General features: G+C 40.1%; 1 protein-coding gene across 1 annotated transcript in view; it reads right to left on the bottom strand.

Moving 5' to 3' along the window:
* The window catches only part of VCPIP1 (valosin containing protein interacting protein 1), a 46,347-nt gene that overhangs the window by 16,315 nt on the left and 7,573 nt on the right, over window positions 1-22,459 (bottom strand). The window contains exon 2 of the mRNA XM_075549611.1: window positions 20,195-20,281. Within this exon, the coding sequence (XP_075405726.1) occupies window positions 20,195-20,281 (87 nt within the window). The remainder of the gene's footprint in view (window positions 1-20,194; window positions 20,282-22,459) is intronic.

Here is a 22,459-nt window from a genome sequence, read left to right as displayed (position 1 = left end):
TACAAATAACAACCTGAGTCCAAACATTAATAAGCATTTATTCAGTATTTTTTTAGGCAATAGGCCCAAATTCTGTGTTACTATAGTGTCACATGTGTCAGAACCAACTCAATGGTTGTAGTTTTGATTGTTTTGTGTTCCCCCCTCCCCTGGTTCGGTTTTTAGATCCTTTACTAAAATGTTTTACATGCATTATCTCATTTGAGCCTCCGAAGAACCCACAGATTAGTATGTCTACTTAAGAAATAAAAAAACTGACACTTAGAAATAACAAAGGGCATGGTTGAACTTCATCTGATCTCACTCAGATGGTCTGACTACAGAGCTCTAAACAACCTCCTAATACAAACCTCCTAATAAGGGTAAATACCTCAACTAACATGATCTGAACAGTACAGTTTATTGAGATGTAATCCACCCATTTAACGTGGCTCTTTGAAACTTCAATCAGCACCACAATCACCTTTAAAGGAGAAACCAAGAGCCTATCAGTAGCCACTCTCCATCCACCATCCACCATCCCAATTGTAGACAACTACTAATCTACTGTGTCTGGGTTTGCCTCTCCTGTACAAATCATATAAATGAAATCCGATAACATGTGATCTTTTGTGACTAGCTTCTTTCCCCTAGCATGTTTTCAGAATTCATCCAGGTTGTAGTTTTTAATGAGTATTCCTTTTTTACCACCAAATATTGTTTCATTGTATAGATAGACACGTTGTACCCATTGATGTAGAGTTGATTCCAACTCATTGTGAACTCTTTAAAGAAGCAAATTCCCCCCCACCCCCGTAGTGGCTGGTGGGACTCTCAGTGAGTAGCCAAGCCCTTAACCAGTATGTACCAGGGCTCCTTTTGTACAAACCTATCACTCACTCACTGCCGTCAAGTTACTTCTGGTTCCCAGCAACCCCATAGAGCAGAGTAGAACTGCCTGTTAGTTGCCAAGACTCTAACTGTTTATGGGACAAAGAATAGAATCTTTTCCCCACAGAGCAGCTGGTGGTTTCAAACTACTTACCTAACAGCAGCTCAATTTGCAACCAATATGCCAACAGGATGAACTGCCAAATTATTTTCCAAAATGGCTACACCACTTTCTATCCCATTAGACACTGTGTGTGAATTTAATTCTCTACATCCTCCCCAACACTTACTATCTATCTCTTTTTATAGCCACCCTGGTGGGTATAAAGTGGCATTTGACTGTGGCTTGGTAGCCATGACGGCTAATGATATGGATGTCTTGGTGTACTTACGAACCACCACTGAATTTTCTTTGGAGAAATGTTTAGTCAGACACACTTTACCCATTTAAAACTTGGATTATTTTTCTTTTGTCTTAAGAGTTCTTTATATTTTAAGATTGCACAAATGAATCCTAGTCAAAAGAGGAAATAGATACAGAACAGAATTTCAAATTTTCATAGGATACAAACTTTCTGGAGCCATTGAGGCTTGTGAACACCTAAAATTATTGCACTGAGAAAATACAAAACATCCCGAATGCAATAAATGTCACTGAATTGCATATGTAGAAATTGAATTGGTATATATCTTGCTATGTATATTTTCAACAGTAATAAAAATATTTTGGAGAACTCTTCATATATTTAAAATATAACTTCACCAGCAGATATGTAATCTGCACATCTTTCCACTCATTCTATTGATTGGTTTCTCATTTTCTTTCCTTTTAAAAAAATCAATTTAATTAGGGACTCATACAACTCTTTATCACAATCCATACATACATCAATTGTGTAAAACACATTTGAACATTCATTGCCTTCATCATTCTCAAACATTTGCTCTCCACCTAAGCCCCTGGCATCAGCTCCTCATTTTTTAACTACCTCCCCATTTCCCCTCCCTCATGAACCCTTGATAATTTATAAATTATTATTTTGTCATATCTTGCCCTGTCCGATGTGTCCCTGAACCCACTTTTCTGTTGTCCATCTCCCAGGAAGGAGGTCACATGTAGATCCTTGTAATGGGTTCCCCCTTTCCAACCCACCCTCCCTCTACCCTACCAGTATCGCCACTCTCACCACTGGTCCTGAAGGGATCATCTGCCCTGGATTCCCTGAGTTTCCAGTTCCTATCTGTACCAGTGTACATCCTTTGGTCTAGCCAGATTTGTATGGCAGAATTGGGATCACATAGTGGGGGAGGAGGAAGCATTTGGGAACTAGAGGAAAGTCGTATGTTTCATCGTTGCTACATCGCATCCTGACTGGCTCATATCCTCCCCGTGACCCTTCTGTAAGGGGATGTCCAGTGGCCTACAAAAGGGCTTTGGGTCTCTACTCCACACGGCTGCCCTCATTCACTATGATAAGATTTTTCGTTCTGATGATGCCTGATAACTGATCCCTTCGACACCTTGTGATTGCACAGGCTGGTGTGCTTCCTCCATGTGGGCTTTGTTGCTTCTGAGCTAGATGGCCGCTTGTTTACCTTCAAGCCTTTAAGATCCCAGACGCTATCTCTTTTGATAGACGGGCACCATCAACTTTGGCTTCTCATTTTCTTGATGATGTCCATTGATCCTATGACATTACTTTGATTAAACATCTCAAACACAAAAACTCACTGCCAGAGTCAATTATGACTGATAGCAACCCTATAGTACAGAACAGGACTGCTCCTCTGGGTTTCTGAGACTGTAACTCTTTACAGCAGTAGGAAACCCCATCCTTCTCAAATGGAGCAGTTGGTGATTTTCAACTCCTGACCTATGCAGCACAATATGTAACCTACTACTCATCAGAGTCCCTAATGATTAAACAAATTCATTACCAAATAAACCATTATCTCTCCTTAACCAATCACAAAATCAGAAGGAGGCATAATCAGAGACCAATTAACACCCCTTATCAACAAAGACTCAAGAAAACAAGTGAGTTGGGTAGAGATGACAACTTTGGGGCCCTCAGCATCAAAGGCAAGGAAGGAGAAACCATATAAATATAAAAAGACACATAGAACTACAGATGGCTGGCACTCTGCCAGAAGAACTTGTATACCAAGGTCAAACTGAAACAAAGCACCCAGAGTTCCCAGCCAAAATGAGTTGATGCAGGCACGAATTAGTGTCTCTGCCCCAAGTCCTGAGGCCAGCAGGAGTGCCTTCACCCCGTAAAAGTCATCTAACTCATGGTACTTCCAAACATCCCCTCCTCTAGCTGCTCGCCCCTGCCTACATGATCACAATCCAGTAGTACCTACTACCTTCCCCAACCCCAGAACCAATACCCACAGACCAGCATACACGATCCCATGTCCCTTGCTCATCTATGCCTGGGATCCAAAGATGACCCAGTTACTCCCACTAGGGTCCTACAAAACAGAGTTTCCCACTTCTCTAGCCACCCAGTCATGTTAGGAGCTGATGGTTCAGCAGAACCTTTCTGCTACCTATTGACCCACTCATGCTGAGAGCCCAAGGGACTGACTGCACAGGTTCCAAAACCAGCTACTCAAGTCACTGTCCACCAACTTCTGTGCCTAGCTACTGGAACTGGAAGTCCTGGGACCAGTGGTCCCTCTTCTACCTACCCCACTGTGCCAGGCGGCCTGAGGACTGGAAGCACCATCCCTGTACAGTTGCCCACTCCAGGGACCACACACCAGCAGGACCTGCCCAATCATTAGCACTCAGACCCCACAACAAGAAACCCAAAGACTACAGCACCTCTTACTCCTTCCAGCCACCTGTGCTGGTGACATGAGGAACATGATCTGTGTGCACTATAACTGGTGACATCCCCCAACCTCACAGCACAACCACAACCTTGTGCCTGTTTCAACCTACCCTACATACCATCCTGGGCCACCCAAAACCATTAGTGAGAGCTTCTGTACCTGAAGACCCAGGCATCCTTGCCCCAACCACCCAGAAGCCAGCAATACACATAACACCCAACCCAGTGAGACTAGTGAGAATGATAGTGACTAATGCTATGAGGATGCTTCTGCATCAAACCCTAGGTACCAATAGACACATCACCTCACCAGCAGCACAAACTACATCATCAGCCATCCCACAAGACTAGTGACAAAGACCTGCACTCACACCCAGCCAGTGTCCCACCCACTCATTAGAGACAGGTGCTGAGAGCTCCCCTGCAGTTATACTAGCAACAGAATACAGCACATGCTCCACCTAACTGGGTATATCAAAACACCAGGACATAGCAATCATGTGACCCAATAAAATGACACTTCAATGCTTTAGAGACAATATCAAATCACATTAAAAAAGGAGGACTAGAGGCCTCAAGCAAGTGAACAAAATAAAGAGCTGTAATGCCTTGTGGGGGAAGAAACAGTAATGGAACTACTGATAATGAATTCAAAGATTAGCATACGGTGTTCTCCAAAAGGTCAGGGAAACACAAAGTAACAGAAAAATTCAGAATCAAAATGACAAAATAAACAATTAGAAACCATACAAAAATAGCATGTAGAAGACTAAAAGATTGACGATAAAATCTCAGAAACAGTTCAATAGAAAGATATAGGAGTAGAATTAAATCAATGGAAGACAACACTAAAACAAATTAACTAGCATCAAAGCGATTCCATCTCATAGAGACCTGATAAGGCAGGGCAAAACTGCCCTTTGGGTTTCAGAGGATGTGAATCTCTATACAGACCCTGTGACGAGCAGCCCAACTTGTAAGCCACCAAGGCCACCAGGGAGAGGCATGCCCAGTGCAAATAAGAGGACAAATCCCTGACATCAATTTGTTTGAAAAAAAAGTCAGGGAGAAAAAGGAATGAAGAAAGCCTAAGAAGTATGTGGAACATTATCAAGAAGAAAAAAATCACACATAACTACAATGTCAGCACAGGAGGGATGTGTCTCTGTCTCTCTCTCTCTCTCTCTCACACACACACACACACACCGTCACACACACACTTAAAAGATTTGTTGGCAGAAACTTCCCTAAAACCATGAAAGACAAAAAATATCCACCTAAGAAGTTCCACAAACTTCACATAAACATGTAATAAAAAGATAAAGAATCCGCTCAGAAGAAGCAGAACATCATCTAGAGAGGGAAAGGAATCCGGTTAGCTCTGCCACTGGCAGAAACCATGCAGAGAGAGCAATGAGATGACATAAACTTTGAAGAAGGGGAAAAATCACTAACTAAAAATTATTCATCCAGTATGCATGTTAAGAGCCCCCATTTAAAATGATATTTTAAAACAAAGTATTCATCCAACAAAATAGTCTCTCAAATAGGCCAGTGAAATTAGGATAATTTGAGGTAAATAAAAATTAAACGAAAAACAACAAAACAAAAATTAAAGGAATTTGTAAAAACCAGATCAAACTTAAAGAAATATTAAAGATAGAGATCCAACAACATCATAGAAAAATTATGATTAGTACATAGAGCAGTAGCAACAAGATAACAACCCATTAAAAAGAATTCTCAAAATAAAACTAAAAGACGGGAAAAAAGAAAACCAGAGTTGTGAATTTGTAAATAATTACCAACACAAAAAGGGGCGGGGGGATGGAATTACAGAGCTTTACTATGGAAAGTCAAATGATACCAAGGGAAGACTTCTTTAAACTTAAAAAAAATGGTAAATTTCAAAGTAACCTCAAAGGAAAATAACAAACCAAATCATTAAAAAAAGAGAAAAAAAAGACATAGTAAACACAAAAACCATAAAACAAAAATTTACAAACAAAAAGAATGTAGCACAAAAATTAAGCTGAGCCAAGAAACTATTAACACCACACAAAAAGGCAAAAGAAAATTACAGTAGTAGTACATTCATGCATATCAATAATCACACTGAATGTGAACAGCTTATATGCACCAGAAAAGAGGCAGGGGTGACAGAACTGAAAACAAAAACATTAATCATAAATATACTGTCTCCTAAGGATTGTGATGAGGTGTATAAGCCCCCAACAATAAAATGACTAAAAGTGATATATACACACAGTTTATAAACTGTAGAAAGTCATAGGTAAATTAAAACTCAAGAATGGAAAGCATATGTCACATTGTTTAATAACTAAGAAAGGGCAGAAGTAGCCAAATTAATTGCTGATAAGAGACTCTCAGGAAGGATCCATGATAAATGATAAGACATGACAATACATATGATTAAATGTTTAACTTATCACGAGAGCATTAGCACATATATATATGTGCACCCAGTAACAGGGCTCCAAAATACATCAAACTCTAACAGCAACAAAAAGGATTGTAACAGAATACGATGAAAAGTTATACATCAACAAATTTGGAAATACACAAATTTCTAGAAACTCACTGCCTACCTAAATTAACACAGAACCGTGGGTGAAGGGAATTAGCAGATAGTATAAAACATGAAAATAAAAATAATTTATAAATATCAATGGTTCACGAGGGTGGGAAGGTGGGGGAGGTAGGGAAAAAAGAGGAGCCGATACCAAGGGCTCAAGTAGGAAGAAAATGTTTTGGAAATGATGATGGCAACAAATGTACAAATGTGTTTGATGCAATTGATGTATGGATTGTTATAAGAGCTGTAGGAGCCCCCAACAGAATAATTTATTTTTTAAAAAGCCCACTCTAGATAAAAAGTTTCATAGGTACTCAATCAATACTTACTGAATAGTAACAAATATTTTTTTTAATGGAAAGGAAAAACTGAGCACGCTCATAGTAGAAAACATTGAATTGTTAATAAAAAAAATTTTTTAAACTCCTAACACCACAGGGAAAGTGGAACCAGACTTCAACCCAGTGCCGCAAGGTGTGAATGCAATATCCCGACGTGGAGTAGGGAACCAGTGGAGAGGTCTGGGAGGCTGGGCCAAGCACCAAAAATTAAGTGGATTCCTGCCCCTCCCCCGAAAAGAATTTGTTTCAAAGGATGACATTGATTCTGCAGCTCCGGGAAATGGACATATCTGATCAGAGCACACGGGAGCAGATGAAGGGGCAGGAGGAGAGAGTGGAACACAACCTGGCCCACCAGGCCGTGAGGATGATGTTCCTGAGTAGAGCAGCCAGTCCACAGAGAGAACAACATGGCTGGCCCAACTATGAGACATGATGCCCCTCAGTGACTAAGGGCGATACAGGGGACAGCACCGGAGACACTGTGTGGGAATTGCACCTGACCTGATCCCACCACACCGAGGCAAATCACTGGGGGAGTGCAGCGGAACAGCAAGGAAACGGAGTGGCAAGGTTCCCAGGGAATGCTGAAAGTGGACTTTGGGGCCAGGGAGTGGTGCCCCAACAGTTTGGACTGGAAAACGCTCTTAAGGGCCAGCACACAATCCTTGAACGAACTTCAAGCTTTTCTTTTGTGAAGTGTTTTGTTTTGTTCTTTGTCAGTGGTTTGCTTTTGTTGTTTTGTTGTCTGGTTGTATACTGTTGCTTTGTTTTCCTCTGTCTAGTTTTCGTGCATGTTAGTGACTCCACAGGTCTATCTGAATAGGACAGGCTGGATGAACTATCTGGAGGAAAAACAACGGGACTGACAGTTCTGGGGGGACCTGGGGTGGGGGGGTAGGGGGGGTAAGGAAGTGGTGTTAACAAACACAGGGACAAGGGAACAACATGGGACCCAAAATGGTAGTGAGGGGGGGAGTGGCAGGCCTGGTGGGGAATGATCAAGGGTAAGGTTGCGTAGAGAAGAGGTATAGCTGTAGCCCAGGAGGGAAAGAGCATGGTAGTGGGGCAGGAGGAAAGTCAAGGGAGATGAAGGAGCTGGGAGTCAAGGGGCACTTATGGAGGTCTAGACAAAGACATGTACATGCAAATATATATGAGGTTGGGGAAATAGATCTATGTGTCTATATTTATAGGTTTAGTATTAAGGTGGCGGAAAGACCTTGGGCCTCTACTCAAGCACTCCCTCAATGCATGAATACTTTTTTTTTAATTAAATTTGCGCTCTATGATGCTCGCTCTACCGACACAACTGCTGAAGCCAAAGCGGGTGAACAAGTAAATGAGGTGAAGAAAGCTGATGGTGCCCGGCTATCAAAAGAGATATAGTGACTGGGGTCTTAAAGGCTTGAAGATAAACAAGCAGCCATCTAGCTCAGAAGCAACAAAGTCCACATGGAAGAACACACCAACCTGTGTGATCGCGTGGTCCCGAAGGGATCAGTTATCAGGCATCAAAGAACAAAAAATCTTATCATTGGCTGCACACCTCCATGATACGATCGCCGAAGACAAACGGGTGCATAAGCAAATGTGGCAAAGAAAGCTGATGGTGCCTGGCTATCGAAAGAGATAGTGTCTGGGGTCTTAAAGGCTTGAAGGTGAACAAGCGGCCATCTAGCTCAGAAGCAATAAAGCCCACATGGAATAAGCACACCAGCCTGTGCGATCACGAGGTGCCAAAGGGACCAGGTATAAGGCATCATGCAAAAAAAGAATATATATATATGTATGTGTGTGTATATATATATATACCATAGTGAATGAAGGTGGAGGTGCAGAGTGGAAACCCGAGGCCCAAGTGTTGACCACTGGAGATCCCCTCACAGAGGGGTTTAGGAGAGGAGATGCGTCAGTCAGAGTGCGATGTAGTACCGATGAAGAGCACAGCTTTCCCCCAGATCCTGGATGCTTCCTCCCCGCAACTACCATGATCCGAATTCTACTTTGCAGGACAGGATAGGGCAAAGATTGTACACTGGTGTATATGGGAGATGGAGGCACAGGGAATCCAAGGTGGATGATACCGTCAGGACCAGGGGTGTGAGGGGTGAGGCTGGGAGAGTGGAGGGTGAGTGGTTTGGAAAGGAGGAATTGATTAAAAGGATCCACATGTGACCTCCTCTCTGGGAGATGGACGGCAGAGAAGGGGGGTAAGGGAGACTCCGGATAGGGCAAGATATGACAAAATAACAATCTGTGGATTATCAAGGGCTCATGAGGGAGGAGGGAGTGGGGAAGGAGGGAAAAAAAAAAAAGAGGACCTGATGCAGAGGGCTTAAGTGGAGAGCAAATGCTCTGAGAGTGATTGGGGCAGGGAATGTACGGATGTGCTTTATACAATTGATGTATGTATATGTGTGGATTGTGATAAGAGTTGTATGAGCTCCTAATAAAATGTAAAAAAAAAAATGATTAGGGCAAAGAATGTACGGATGTGCTTTATACAATTGATGTATGTATATGCATGGATTGTGAAAAGAGTTGTATGAGTCCCTAATAAAATGTTTAAAAAAAAACAAAACTCCTAACAACAAACAAGGCCTGGCCTACATAGCTTCACTGGAGAACTCTACATTTCTCTGAGGAGGGTTCACAGCAGTACTATTAAAACTGTTGCAGAGCACAGAAAAGGAGCATTTCTACATGAATTCTATGAAGCACAGCCCTGATAGCAATGGCAGGCAAACCGATCACAAAAAAGGAAAATCACCTAACATTACTCCTCATGAAGGTAGGCACAAGAACGCTCAGAAAAATTATAGCTAGACTTCAACGTTTCACATATATATACCACTGCATGTCCAAATTGCAGCTATCACTGATGTTCCAACAATAAAATATCAAGCAATGTAATCCACATATTTTACAATCACATGATTATCTCAATCGACACAGAAAAGACATTTAATAAAAGTCTTATACCCATTCCTGATAAAAAGTCAGCAAAATATAAACAAGGAAGTTCCTTTAAAAGGTTTCTTTTTAAAAACCATAATGTTAGCAGTTCTAAACCACCAGCCATGCCTCAAGAGAAAAATGAGGCTTTCTGCCCCTATACATAAAATAAAGAATCACAATCTTGGAAACTTACAAGGATCATTCTTCCCTGTTCTATAGGGTCCTCGGAGTCTGAAGTGACTCAAGGGAGTAAATCAACTCAATGACATGACATTTTGGCCGTGAAAGAGTGAACAGCGGGGAGAGACTAACAGCATTCCCCTCAACAATGGGAACCAGAGAAGGATGCCTCTATCACTACTCTTTTTCAACATCATACTAGAAGATAATGAAACAAGAAATAAAAATATATGAGTCGGTAAGGAATACACAGAATTATCCCTACTAACAGATAATATATCATTATACGTAGAAAATCTCAAAGACGACCCTAAAAAGCTACTAGAACTACTGTATATACTCAAATATAAGCCAACCTGAGTGTAAGCCCAGGTACCTAATTATTACCTGGGAAACCAGAAAAACTGATTGATTCGAGTATAAGCCTAGGGTGGAAAATGAGTTTCAAAAATCAAAACAAATGAAAATAAAATTACTAAAAATTGAGACATCAGTGGGGTAATGTATTTAAATATTTATCTTAAATAAAAAACATAAATAAACGTACAAGTCATTCAACATTAGTAAATCAGCACAATAAGTGGAAAGTAGGTTCAACAAAAACAATAGGGTATCAATAATGATACCTTAAGAATACTATTCCCTGAGCTCAATCAGCAACCAAGCTAAAATGTAAAGAGTTAAAGTCCTTCAAAACTGGATTCCTCATCATCATCCGTATCCCAATGCAGAGCTTCAGCTGGTGTGAGGTCATGATAGACTCTGTCCTTACTGAGATCGCTGTCATCACCATCACTGCTGTCATTTTCATACAAAGCACAGTCTTCACTGCCATCCATAGCATTACTAATACTACATTTCTGGAAGGCACGTCGCACCGTGTCTTCTGGAATGTCTTCCCATACATCTAGAACCCACTTTGCTATTAACTCTATGTCAGGCTTCATGAGATTTCCTCCTTTTGTTAGTTGGGTTGACCAGATGACATCCATTCATGCCACATCCTTCACACATGGTCTTTAAAAGGCTTATTCAAAGATACATCTAGAGGCTGCAGTACATATGTAAGCCCACCTGGAATAATGCCTAAAGTAACTTTACTAGATTTTGCCAATTTTCTTATGTCATCTGATAGGTGGGCTCTGAACATATACCAAACAAGTAACGATGGCTTTTTCTTTAAGGCTGCTCCTGGTCGTTGGTTCCAAATTTCTTCCAGACATTTTTTTGTTCCGTCTTCATCCATCCAGCCTTTAGCATGTGCATGCACAGTAATTCTAGGTGGGAAATTGATCTTTTTAGGCAAGGTCTTTCTTTTAAAAATAATGAAAGGACACAGCTTAGTTCCATTAGCCAAACATGATAGAACAACTATAAAGTGTTTATATTTCATTTCCTGTGATTTTGAGAAAAATGTTTGTTTTTTTTTCCTAAACTTGCCATAGTTCTGTAGCTTGGAAGATCAAAAGTCATGGCAGTTTCATCCATATTCCCAATATCTGCCAGGTCATAAGTATAAATCCTTCTTTGTTTTATAATAAATGACTGGAATGACATAATTTTTTCTTCCAAGTCTTGTGGCAATTTCTGGGAAATCTTTGTTCTTTGTCTCAAACATAGGCCAAATCTATCCATAAAGCGAGTACACCATCCTGCTGACACAGCAAATTTTTCAATGCCTGGTGCTTTTCATTTGTCATCCTTAGCCATTTGTAGAGCACATATGTGGATTCCCGTGAGTGTTACGCAGTAACCATTTTGACATCACTCCATAACCCATTTATGCAATTCATTCTCTAAAGCCCCATAAAAAGACGTTAAACCACTAGGAGCTTTTTTAGCTTTTGGAATCTGTTCCAAGTCAGCCTTCATTTGCCACCACTCTCTCACTTGCTTTTCATCAACACAGAATTCCCTACTTGCAATACTGTTATTGCTCTCTTTTGCTCTTGACACAACCTTCATTTTGGAACCAGCCTCATATGACAGGCATTTTTGTTCTGGTTCAAGAGTATCCATTTCTAATAGTATAAAAAAAACACACAAGACTTGAAAAAGAACTTTCAGGGTAATGCCCTCCCTCCCCCCACCCCCTCCGCCCCTGAGATAGACGTGTTAGCCGGGAGGAGGGGGGAGTCCATGTGGGCAGGGAATGCAGGATGTGAATTAACACAGAGACTAGAGGGGAGAGACAGAGCACAGCCACAGACACATCATTACCAATTCAGCTGCCGGCGTAAGTGAATCACTACGGGTGCTTCTGCGAATTGGAGCTGTCCACATCATAGGACAGCTCTGATTGGTTAGATGTGAGTAAACAAACATTCAAAGCCCTGTAGTGTCAGCTGGGTTTTGAATGAACAGCGGAGAAATGACAATCACCCAGTTACTTGGGGGGTGGGGAGGGAGGCGGCACAGCAAGATGTCACACCTCGCTGGGGTACCACTGACCCATGTATAAGCTGAACCCCAGTTTTTCAGCACACTTTTGTGCTGAAAAACTCAGCGTGTACACGAGTATATATGGTAATTAAGTGAAGGATGCAACAAACAAGCAGGATTTAGATTAACATACAAACTACCAGTTAGATTCCTCTACACCAATAAAGAAAACTCTAAAACAGAAACCAGGAAAATGATATCACACCCAGAGACAAAATACTTAGAAATAAATCCAACCAGGGGTACAGAAAATCATATAAATAAAACTACAAAACATCGCAAGAAATTAAATGAGACCTATATAAATACATACTGTATAGGAACACTTGGCAATATGAAAATGTCAATTTCACCAAAAGCAATCTGTAGATATAATGTAATCCTAATCTAAGTTCCAATAGTGTTCTTTAATGAGATGGGAAAAGTAATCACCGACTTTCGAGACAAAGGAAAGCAGCCCTGGATAAGTACAGCAATACTGACAAAGAACAAAGGAGAAAGCTCCCACTACCTGCTCTCAGTATCTACTATCTAGCCACAGAGATCAATGTCACATCAACAAACGAAGGTCTCACAACCTTTGTTACATTCATTCATATCCTTACGGTCAACTCTACTTGAACACAGTGTGAGCTCTTCCCCACTTACATTTTGAGTGACTTCCAGGCTGAGGGGTCCTCCTCTGACATATCAGACAATGTTTCCACTGCTCGTCCTCAGCTCACAGTAGCCGATCCTTCAGAAGTGGAGGACCTGTTCTTTCTAGACTGTTCTCAGTCTAGCTCTACTGCAATCTACCCACCAGAGTTAATCTTGTTTTTGAAACACTGGGAGTACGTACAGTTTCCAGCATCCCAGCAAACTGCAAACCACTACACTACAACAAAATGGCAGGTGAGTGGTAATGGCTATAATAGCAACAGCCATACACACAAACCTGCAAAACTGGAAAGCAACAAATCCTGGTGAGAGTGGAGAAATTGGAATTCTCATACCCTACTGTTAGGATGATTTGCCTTTCAGCCAAACAAGGTCGGCCAATACAGTGAAACTTAGCTCCAAAGAAGTATGCACTCTTCAGAACATTCACATCGGATCAAAAGGGAAACATTTGTCCAAGGATGAAGCTTAAAAAGCAGGAACTGGCAAAAAATAAGTATGAATGGAAACAGAGAACCCAGGGAAAAAGTAGGAAGAGCGGTGTTTCATTGAGAGGATTGCAACTAAGGTCAGGAAACAAAATGTGCACAACTTGTTGAATAGGAAACTAACAATCTGTACATTTTTACCCAAACCACAAATTTTAATAGAATAGGGAGAGTGGGGGGAATCCTTAATAAAATGTTAGCAAATTACATCCAACAAAATTTGTTTAGCACTTAAAAAAAAAATCAACCCACATAAACCACTTTATTATCAAACTAAGAGTAAAAACACTATGATCACCTCAATAGATGTAGGAAAAAAGTATATACACTTTAAGAAGAAATAAAACTGTCTGACTTGTAAGCATTTTGATGACTTACATAGACCATGATTTCTTAAACTTTTTCTACATGAGATCTCATTGTGCCTAAGATATGTGCAACATTGGCAAGCGCTGCCAGAACCGCCTCGAATCATCATGTGCTCGATTCTGAATTTATCTTTGGTCACTGCACATTCAGAAATGCTTCACTGCTACCAAAAGAGATTCTCACTTCTCATACGGGATCGTGGCCCAGAGTTTAAGAAGCTTCAACATAGATAATCACAAGAATCTGCTAAAAAAAGCTTCTAAAACTCAGACATGAGTTAAGCATACACTAACAACAATAAGACACTGCTTTTTAAAAAGCATAAGAATTAAGCTATAAATCTAACAAAGTATGTATAAGATTGGGATGGTGGCAGTTGGATAAATAAATAAAATGGAGAAATAGAACTCTTTTATGTTTGGTCTTGGAGCCCTGGTAGTGCAATGGTTAAGCACTAGTGCTAATAGAAAGGTCAGCAGCCACTCCTCAAAGGAAAGACTTGGCAATTTGTTAGTAGCCTTAGAAACCATATAGGGCAATTTTACTCCATCATGTAAGAATCCTATGCGTCAAAATGAATTCAGCAACACTCAACAATGACTGGGAGATTCAACGTTATTTGCAATTGTCCCAAATCTGATCTAATGTACCTACCAGGCGTCCTCAAACTACGGCCCGAGGACCACATGCGGCCCACAAAGGACATTTATCAGGCCCGCCGGGTGTTTTTGCCCATTTGTTTTTTGACTTCAAAATAAGATATGTGCAGTGTGCATAGGAATTTGTTCATAGGTTTGTTTGTTTCTTTTTAAAATATAGTCCGGGCCTCCAATGGGTCTGAGGGACAGTGAACTGGCCCCCTGTTTAAAAGTTTGAGGACCCCTGAATTGTATGCATTAAATGTACTACAATCAAAATCCCAAGATGGTTTTGTAGATATGAAAACTCTCATTCTAAAATTTAGTTGAAGCAGCAAAGGATCTAGAATACTCAAGACCCACGTGTTCAATTCTCACAAGTTTTACTGCATTTGCAAAGCACCTATCTTATAAAAGATATGTGCCTTAAACTCAATTACCCAAAAAAAATCAACCCAATTAAAAAATGGGCAACACCCAAAAATATATAGGAAATAATTACACGAAAAGGTGCTAAAACTGTTAGTCATGAGAGAGATCACCCAAAGAAACTTGAACTCTCATATCGTATTAATGGGAATGCAAAATGGTTCAACTACTTAGATAAACATACAATGATCATGTGACCCAGAAACCCTATGCATGAGGTATTTAACAAAAAGATCTGCACACAAATGTTTAGTGATTTTGTTCATAGGAACACTAATAGTTCAGTGGTAAATTCTCACCTTCATGCAAGAAATAAACTTCTAATACTACAATAAAATGAATAAATCTCAAAAGCATTATGCTAAATCGATATGCATCAATTTTACTGCATAGGAAGAACACAGCGACTATTTAAGGTTTTAGGAACAGTTTTTGTCACAGCTATTCAATGCTGCCTACTAGGCAACTTATTCAACTGCTCGTTAACAACTACTACAAAAGCAAGCAGGTTGTCAGGTGCCACTGAGTTGGTTACAGCTCAGTGAATACAGCAGAATGAACCACCACCCAGACTTGTGCCATCGTCGCAACTGCTGTATTTGAGCCCCTGTTGCAGTAACTGTGTCTATCCGTCTTGAGAGCCTTCCTCTTTTTTGCTGCCCCTCTACTTTACCACGCATGGCATCCTTTTCCAAGAACTAGTCTCTCCTGACAACACGTTCAAAGTATGTAAGACAGTCTCACAATCCTTGCTTCCAAGGAACAAGCTGGCTGTACTTCTTCCAAAACAGATTTATTTGTTCTTTTGGCAATCCATGGTAGAGTCTTCACCAGTATCACAATTCAATTGCATAAATTTTTCTTTGGCCTTCCTCAGCAATGTCCAACTTTCACATGCCTATGGGGTAAGTGAAAATAGTTTGGGACAGGTGGCACCTTAGTCTTCAAAGTAACATATCTGCTTTTCAACACTTTAAAGGGCTTTGGGACAGCAGATTTGCCCAATGCAATGACTCATTTATTTGGTTTCCTGACTGCTGCTTCCGGGAGCAATGATTGTGGATCCAAGCAAGATTAAATCCTCAACAACTTCATAAGTTTCTCTTTTTAATCATGGTCCACTTAAGGGTTTCTTTAGGTTGAGCTGTAATCTACAGTGAAGGTTGCAATCTTTGATCTTCATTAGCAAGTGCTGCAAGTCCTCCTCATTTTCAACAAACAAGCATGTATCATCTGCAGAGCAGACTGTCAATAAGCCTACCTTCAATCCTGATTCCACATTCTCCTTCATATAATCCAGCTTCCCTGATTATTTACTTAACATACAAACTGAGGAAGTATGACGAAAGGATACGGCCCTGACAGACACCTTTCCGATTTTAACCCAGCAGTAAGGCCTTGTTCTCACCACACCACTCTTGATCCATATATAAGATCCACTTGAGTACCATGATGTGTTCTGGGATTCCCATTCTCCTCAGGCTATCCATGTTTGTTACCTTTGCATAGTCAATAAAACACAAGTAAACAGCTTTCTTCTGGTATTCTCTGCTTTCAGCCAAGACCCACCTAACATCAGCATTGATATACCTTGTTCCAGGTTTCTTCTGCATCAGGTCTGAAACCTGTGGCATCTCCCTGTTAATGTACTGCTACAACTGTTGTTGGATGATCTTCAGCCAATTTTTACTTATGTGTGATGTCAATATTTTGAGTATTCTTTGGGTTACCTTTCTTTGGAATGAGCAGAAATATGTATCTCTTCCACTCAGTCGTCCAAGTAGCTGTCTTCCAAATTTCTTGACCTAGTGAAGTGAGTGCTTTTAGTGCCTCATCAGCTTGTTGAAACATTTCAATTAGTATTCCATCAAATTCCTCTTAATTCCCTTGAATTATATTGAACATTAATGACAGGAGACCTAAGGGGCTGTGAGAGGACATCTAGAACATCATACTTGAAGAAGACAAAAGGTCTTTACACAGACAGGGAAGATCACAGTGGATGTCAGAAGGGCTCTCAAACTGCTCTTAACCATAGCGGAGCTAAGGCACACAGACCAAATGAGCTGAAGAGAACATCTAAAAGGGCAGTGCGAGAAGACACAGCCAGACATTATTACAACGAAATGTGCGAAGACCTACAGTTAGAAAGCCACGTGCATCTCACTTGGGAAGCGCCACGGAACACAGGCTATACATCAGTGTAGCCTATACAGCCTATGTTCCGAGAAGCTTCCCAAGAGATACACTTGGAAGAAAGACCTCGCGATCTACTGCCAAAAATAAGCCAATGGCCTACCTAAATCCCCTCCTAGGGGGATGGACAACAGACAAGGGGGTAAAGGAAGACATCGGACAGGGCAAGACATGGAAAAATAATAATTTATAAATTATCAAGGGTTCATGTGAGAGGGAGGGGGGAAAATGAGGAGCTGATACCAAGGGCTCAAGTAGAAAGAAAATGCTTTGAAAATGATGTTGGCAACATATGTACAAATGTGCTTGACACAACGGATGGATGTATGGATTGTGTTAAGAGTTGTGTGAGCCCCCAATAAAATGATTTCAAAAAATAAGCCAATGATAACTCCACTATCTGAAGAAGCTGATGGTGTCAGCTATCAAAATTTATAGCCTCTGGAGTCTTAAAGGCTTGAAGGTAAACAAGCAGGCATCTAGCTGAGAAGCAACGAAGCCCACCGAGAAGAAGCACACCAGCCTGTGTGATCATGAGGTATCTATGGGATCAGGTTATCAGGCATTAAAGAACCAAAAATCATTATCATTGTTTATGAAGGGGAGTACAAAGTAGAGACCCAAAGCCCATCTGTAGGCAACTGGACATCCCCTTATAGAAGGGTCACAAGGAAGAGACGAGTCAGGCAGGGTGCAGTATAGCACCAATGAAACACAACTTTCCTCTAGTTCTTTAATGCTTTCTCCTCCCGCTCCTCCCCCCCCCCCTCCACACACACTATCAAGATCCCAATTCTACCTTACAAATCAGGTCGGGCTAGACCAGAGGATATAAACTGGTACAGATAAGAGCTGGAAATGCAGGGAAACCAGGACAGATAAACCCCTCAAGACCAATAATAAGAGTAGAGATACCAGGAGGGTAAGAGAAAGGTGGGAGGAGAAAGGAGGAACCATTCACAATGACTTACATCTAACCCCCTCCCTGGGGAATGGACAACAGAAAAGTAGGTGAAGGGAGACATCAGTCAGTGTAAGACATGAAAAAACAACATTAATTTATAAATTATCAAGGGCTTATGAAAGAGGGAGGGAGAAAATGAGGAGCTGATACCAAGGGCTCAAGTACAAAGAAAATGTTTTGAGAATGATGATGGCAACAAATGTACAAATGTGCTTGGCACAATGGATGTATGGATTGTGATAAGAGTTGAATGAGTCTCCAATAAAATGATTTAAGAAAACAACTCCACTATCTTAAACTGAAAGAACTCAAGAAAAAAAATCAAGGCTCAAGTGGCAATACTGAAAGATTCTTGGGAAAATATTAAATAATGCAGGAAGTATCAGAAGAAGATGTAAAGAATACATAGAGTCACTATACCAAAAAGAACAAATTGAGAAAAGAACAAATCGATATCTCATCATTCCAAGAGTTAGCATATGAGCAAGAACCACGGGTACTGAAGGAAGAAGTTCAAGCTGCACTGAAAGCATTAGCCCAAAACATGGATCCAGGAATTGATGGAATACCAACTGATGTTTCAAAAAGCTTAAGAACCACTAGAAGCAAAGCAGCCAGACAATCTATAAATAAATGATTGTGGCCATGATCCATTAAAACTATACACAAAACAAGAAGGGAGCTGGGGACCAGATTTGACACAAAAGCCATAGTTTGCCAACCCCTCCTAAATATAAAAGCATCAGATGTAAAAAGCTGTTCTGTGATTCTATTTATACAACAATCTGAAAAAGGCAAAAATAAAGTGGCAGAAATCAAATCAGATATAGGTAGGATTTAAGGTAAAGGGGGAAGAGAATGGGACATAAAGAAGCTTCCTGACGTGATGTAAATATCCATGGTGACAGTTACATGGCCATATATTTGCCAAAATGCATATACTTGGATACCTACACCTGGGCACATTTTACTGCATATAAATTATGTCATCTGTCTTTTTTAAAAAGGAAGCAAAAAAGGGCCATTCTTTGACTTGTTTTAAAATCAAGGAGTTAAATACTGACTGAATATTTGGTGATATTAAGGAATTACCGGTCTTTTAAATTTTTTTTCACTCTCTTTAAGTATAATAATGACATTGGTTTTGGTAATAAAAAAAAGCCTTTTGTCTTTATAAATAAATAAGTACTGAAGTATTTATAGGGAAAGAAGTATTGTGTGTAGGGCTTACTACACATAATAGTCCAGTTGAGAGGGATAATGATCATTTTTTTAATTAATCACTTTATTGGGGGCGCTTGCAAATCTTATGTCATTTCATCATTCAACTGTATTAACCACACTTGTACATATATTGCCATCAACATTTCAAAAACATTTTCTATTTGAGTCCTTAGTATCAGCTCCTCTTTTTTCCCCCCTCCCTCCCTCACCCTCCCACTCTCGCGAATCCTTGACCAATTATATATCGTTGTCCTGGAAGATGCATCCCATAAGTTGGAAAATAATAGCAGACTCAAGTAAACAAGCAATCATGAAAATGAGACAGGATGAGCACTATTTGTTCTTTTAGCACCTGGGGTCAGACAGAAGTCGGAATTCAATGGGCAGCAACTAACAACAACAATGTATGGCATGTCTACAAAGGCCAGGTAGGTTAAAAAGTGAGACAGCCAGAGTGCTAAGTCTGAAGCTAAATAAATTCACACCAAATCGTTAAAACATCATGTGAGATTCAAATGTAGACACTGGTAACCTCTCTTAAGGCTCTGAAACTCTAAAAACACAGCTACACAATTGCATGTATCTTTACAAACAAAGTACATACATATAAAAAAGCAGGTAAATGTAAAATTAGCCATTTCTTTAACTCTAGAAAGCAATGAGTTATAAAATAATCATAGTCAAAACACAACAACCATAAAAACATTATCTGGCTCTAGGATAGTCACTGGCGTTTTACCAAATCTGCTTCTATATTCACAACATATCTTTAGTTGTTAAGAATCTTATGTTTTAACAGGATATTTTAACATAAACTGGTCTTGTTCATTTGAATTAGGCAGTCTGCTGGGGGAGGGGAGGTGGAAAAGAATAATATGTACCTAAAATTAACTTTGCAAATATTTTTAGAAAAATACTATCAGATGCAAACTTTATTAGCCTTATAATAGTTTGAGTAGAGATACTAAGAATAACACCAGAAATTAATTATACCCATGGTTTTCTTCATAATATTGTAGAATACACCACCATGTTGGAACATGTGAGGAAGTCCTTTTGCATAAGACCATACATCTTCTCCTGTAAGATAAAAATATTTACCATGTTAACAACATGCAGAAAAGGTAAACTCCGAGTTTCTGGACTACAGCTCACCCTAGAACGCAGACTGCACTGTAACACGCATGGCCCTTAAAGGTGCAGGCTTCACCAGTCGCTGTCATGGAAGAGTGCAGGCCTAAGACTTCAAGACCACCTGATTTTTCAGAGGAAGCCAAAAAAATCCAGGCTTTTAATGTAATTCTATTTTGAAATATAAGAACTTCAAAGTGCTCAAACAATAGAAAAATATTTCTTTTGTAAAAGTAGCATAAGAAATTGTGTGTTAAAACTAGATAGAGAGGGGCCAGGAAGAAAAGCAAATGGTAAGATTAAAGATAATTAAAGTTGTACTTTGTTCTTGTCCCAAAACTGATTAGACAGACAGACAGCCCTTGCTACTCTCAAAAAATGAGCAAATGCATTGTGATGGGAAGAGAAAATCCTTCACCCAAATTGTCTGGCCTTTTTCTCACTGAAGCAGTTTTCAGTTAAAAAAAAAAAAAAATCTTCCCGTAAGTTCCCATGATTATTTTGTATCCTTTCAGAAAAAAAACAGTATCACCCCCACCCTCTTTTAAAATCCCCCCAATCAGTTGCCATAACCTTTGTGAGCTCACTTCTGCCTTGAATTTTATTTACTGGTGCAACAAGTCCCCTTGGAATCATTGTTTTCTAAGATACCCTATTAAGACGATGGTAAGTGCATTACTGAGAGAACTTGTCTGGAGCCATCCACTGGATCACAGAGACATGTTAAACCTGTTTTGTTTATAATAAACCTGTTGTTGTATGAACTGAAACCCTACTGATAATATTGCCATCGTACCTAAAACTTGATTCACTGATGACAAGATACTTCTCTCATGTGGCTGTATTTAAGAGTGAATGACCACCCCCATTTAAAAAAAATTTGCTGCCATCACGTTGATTTTGACTTATTAGTGACCTTATATAGGGTTTCCAAGACTAAATCAGTATAGGTGCACCCATTAGTGCGGTGAACTGAGGGACTGGATGAGAATGTAATACAGCTAATTCCCCCATGCTCGTAACTACAGGTCTGGAAAGCCAACTCTAGTGGGGGAAGACTCTCACAGTTATGAGATACATTAGCATATTCAATTAATAATATTAACATGTAACTAGTATATCCCATTAATATATCTTAATATACATTCTCATGACTGGACACAAACTCTCCAATAACCTGCCATAAAGGAACTGTCATAAAGGAGCTACCACATAAAATGAATCACTTCTGTGTCTGGCTACTTCACAATGCCTAAAGGTTTTCTATGGACTAAAGCAATTAGGTCCTATAGCTAACCCACCATAAATGTAGCAGGCCCCTGGGGAGGGATCTGCGGGTGGCTGAGGTCAACTAGGACTAGGTCAAGACACTGACTCATCTTACTGATTATGTTACCTGATTATGATGTTACCTATTGAAAATGTCTGATGTTAGCTGTATTACATGCCTTATGAAAGATCTGTAAGCCCCACTATATATACCCATTGGAAAATACATTCTCTCAGTCCTGACACCATAGGATGAGGAGCCCCTATGCCCTGCTGTCTGTCTGTCCATCTTTAATATGTTCCACAATCACAGTCGCTCCTGAGGACCTGTTCGAGTGTTGGGGACCCCCTGACCCTGACACATTGGTTAGCAGCCAAACCCCTGATCCACAGCGGTAGACACAGAGGTTTAATTTTGTAATCTGAATAAATAATCCTTTGCTATCAAGTTGAGTTTTAATAAATAACCCTTTGCTATCAAGTTGATTTTAACTCATAGTGAGCCTGTAGGGCAGGGAAGAACTGCTTCATAGGGTTTCCAGGGCTGTAACCTTTCAGAGGTAGACTGTCACCTCTTTCTCTCTTGGATTGGCCTTAGAGTCAGCAACTGAGCTCTTATCACGGTGCCGTTGTTAAATATTAATAAAAACCTCCAGTGGAGAAATATTAATAACTTCTGGTAGAAGTTTGGATAGCTGAAATTATCATTAAGCTTCATTTTTATAAATCATTTCTATAGTGATGACCTGTCATTTTCAGCTCTACTCAGTTCACTGCGATCACGTCAATTATGACTGATAGAAGCAGGACAGGGCAAAGTAGACCTGCTCCTGTTAGGGCTTCAAGGATTGAGAGAAC

The sequence above is a fragment of the Tenrec ecaudatus genome, chromosome 5, assembly GCF_050624435.1.
Source record: "Tenrec ecaudatus isolate mTenEca1 chromosome 5, mTenEca1.hap1, whole genome shotgun sequence".
NCBI lineage: Eukaryota > Metazoa > Chordata > Mammalia > Afrosoricida > Tenrecidae > Tenrec > Tenrec ecaudatus.
This window is presented reverse-complemented; position numbering and strand designations above follow the sequence as displayed.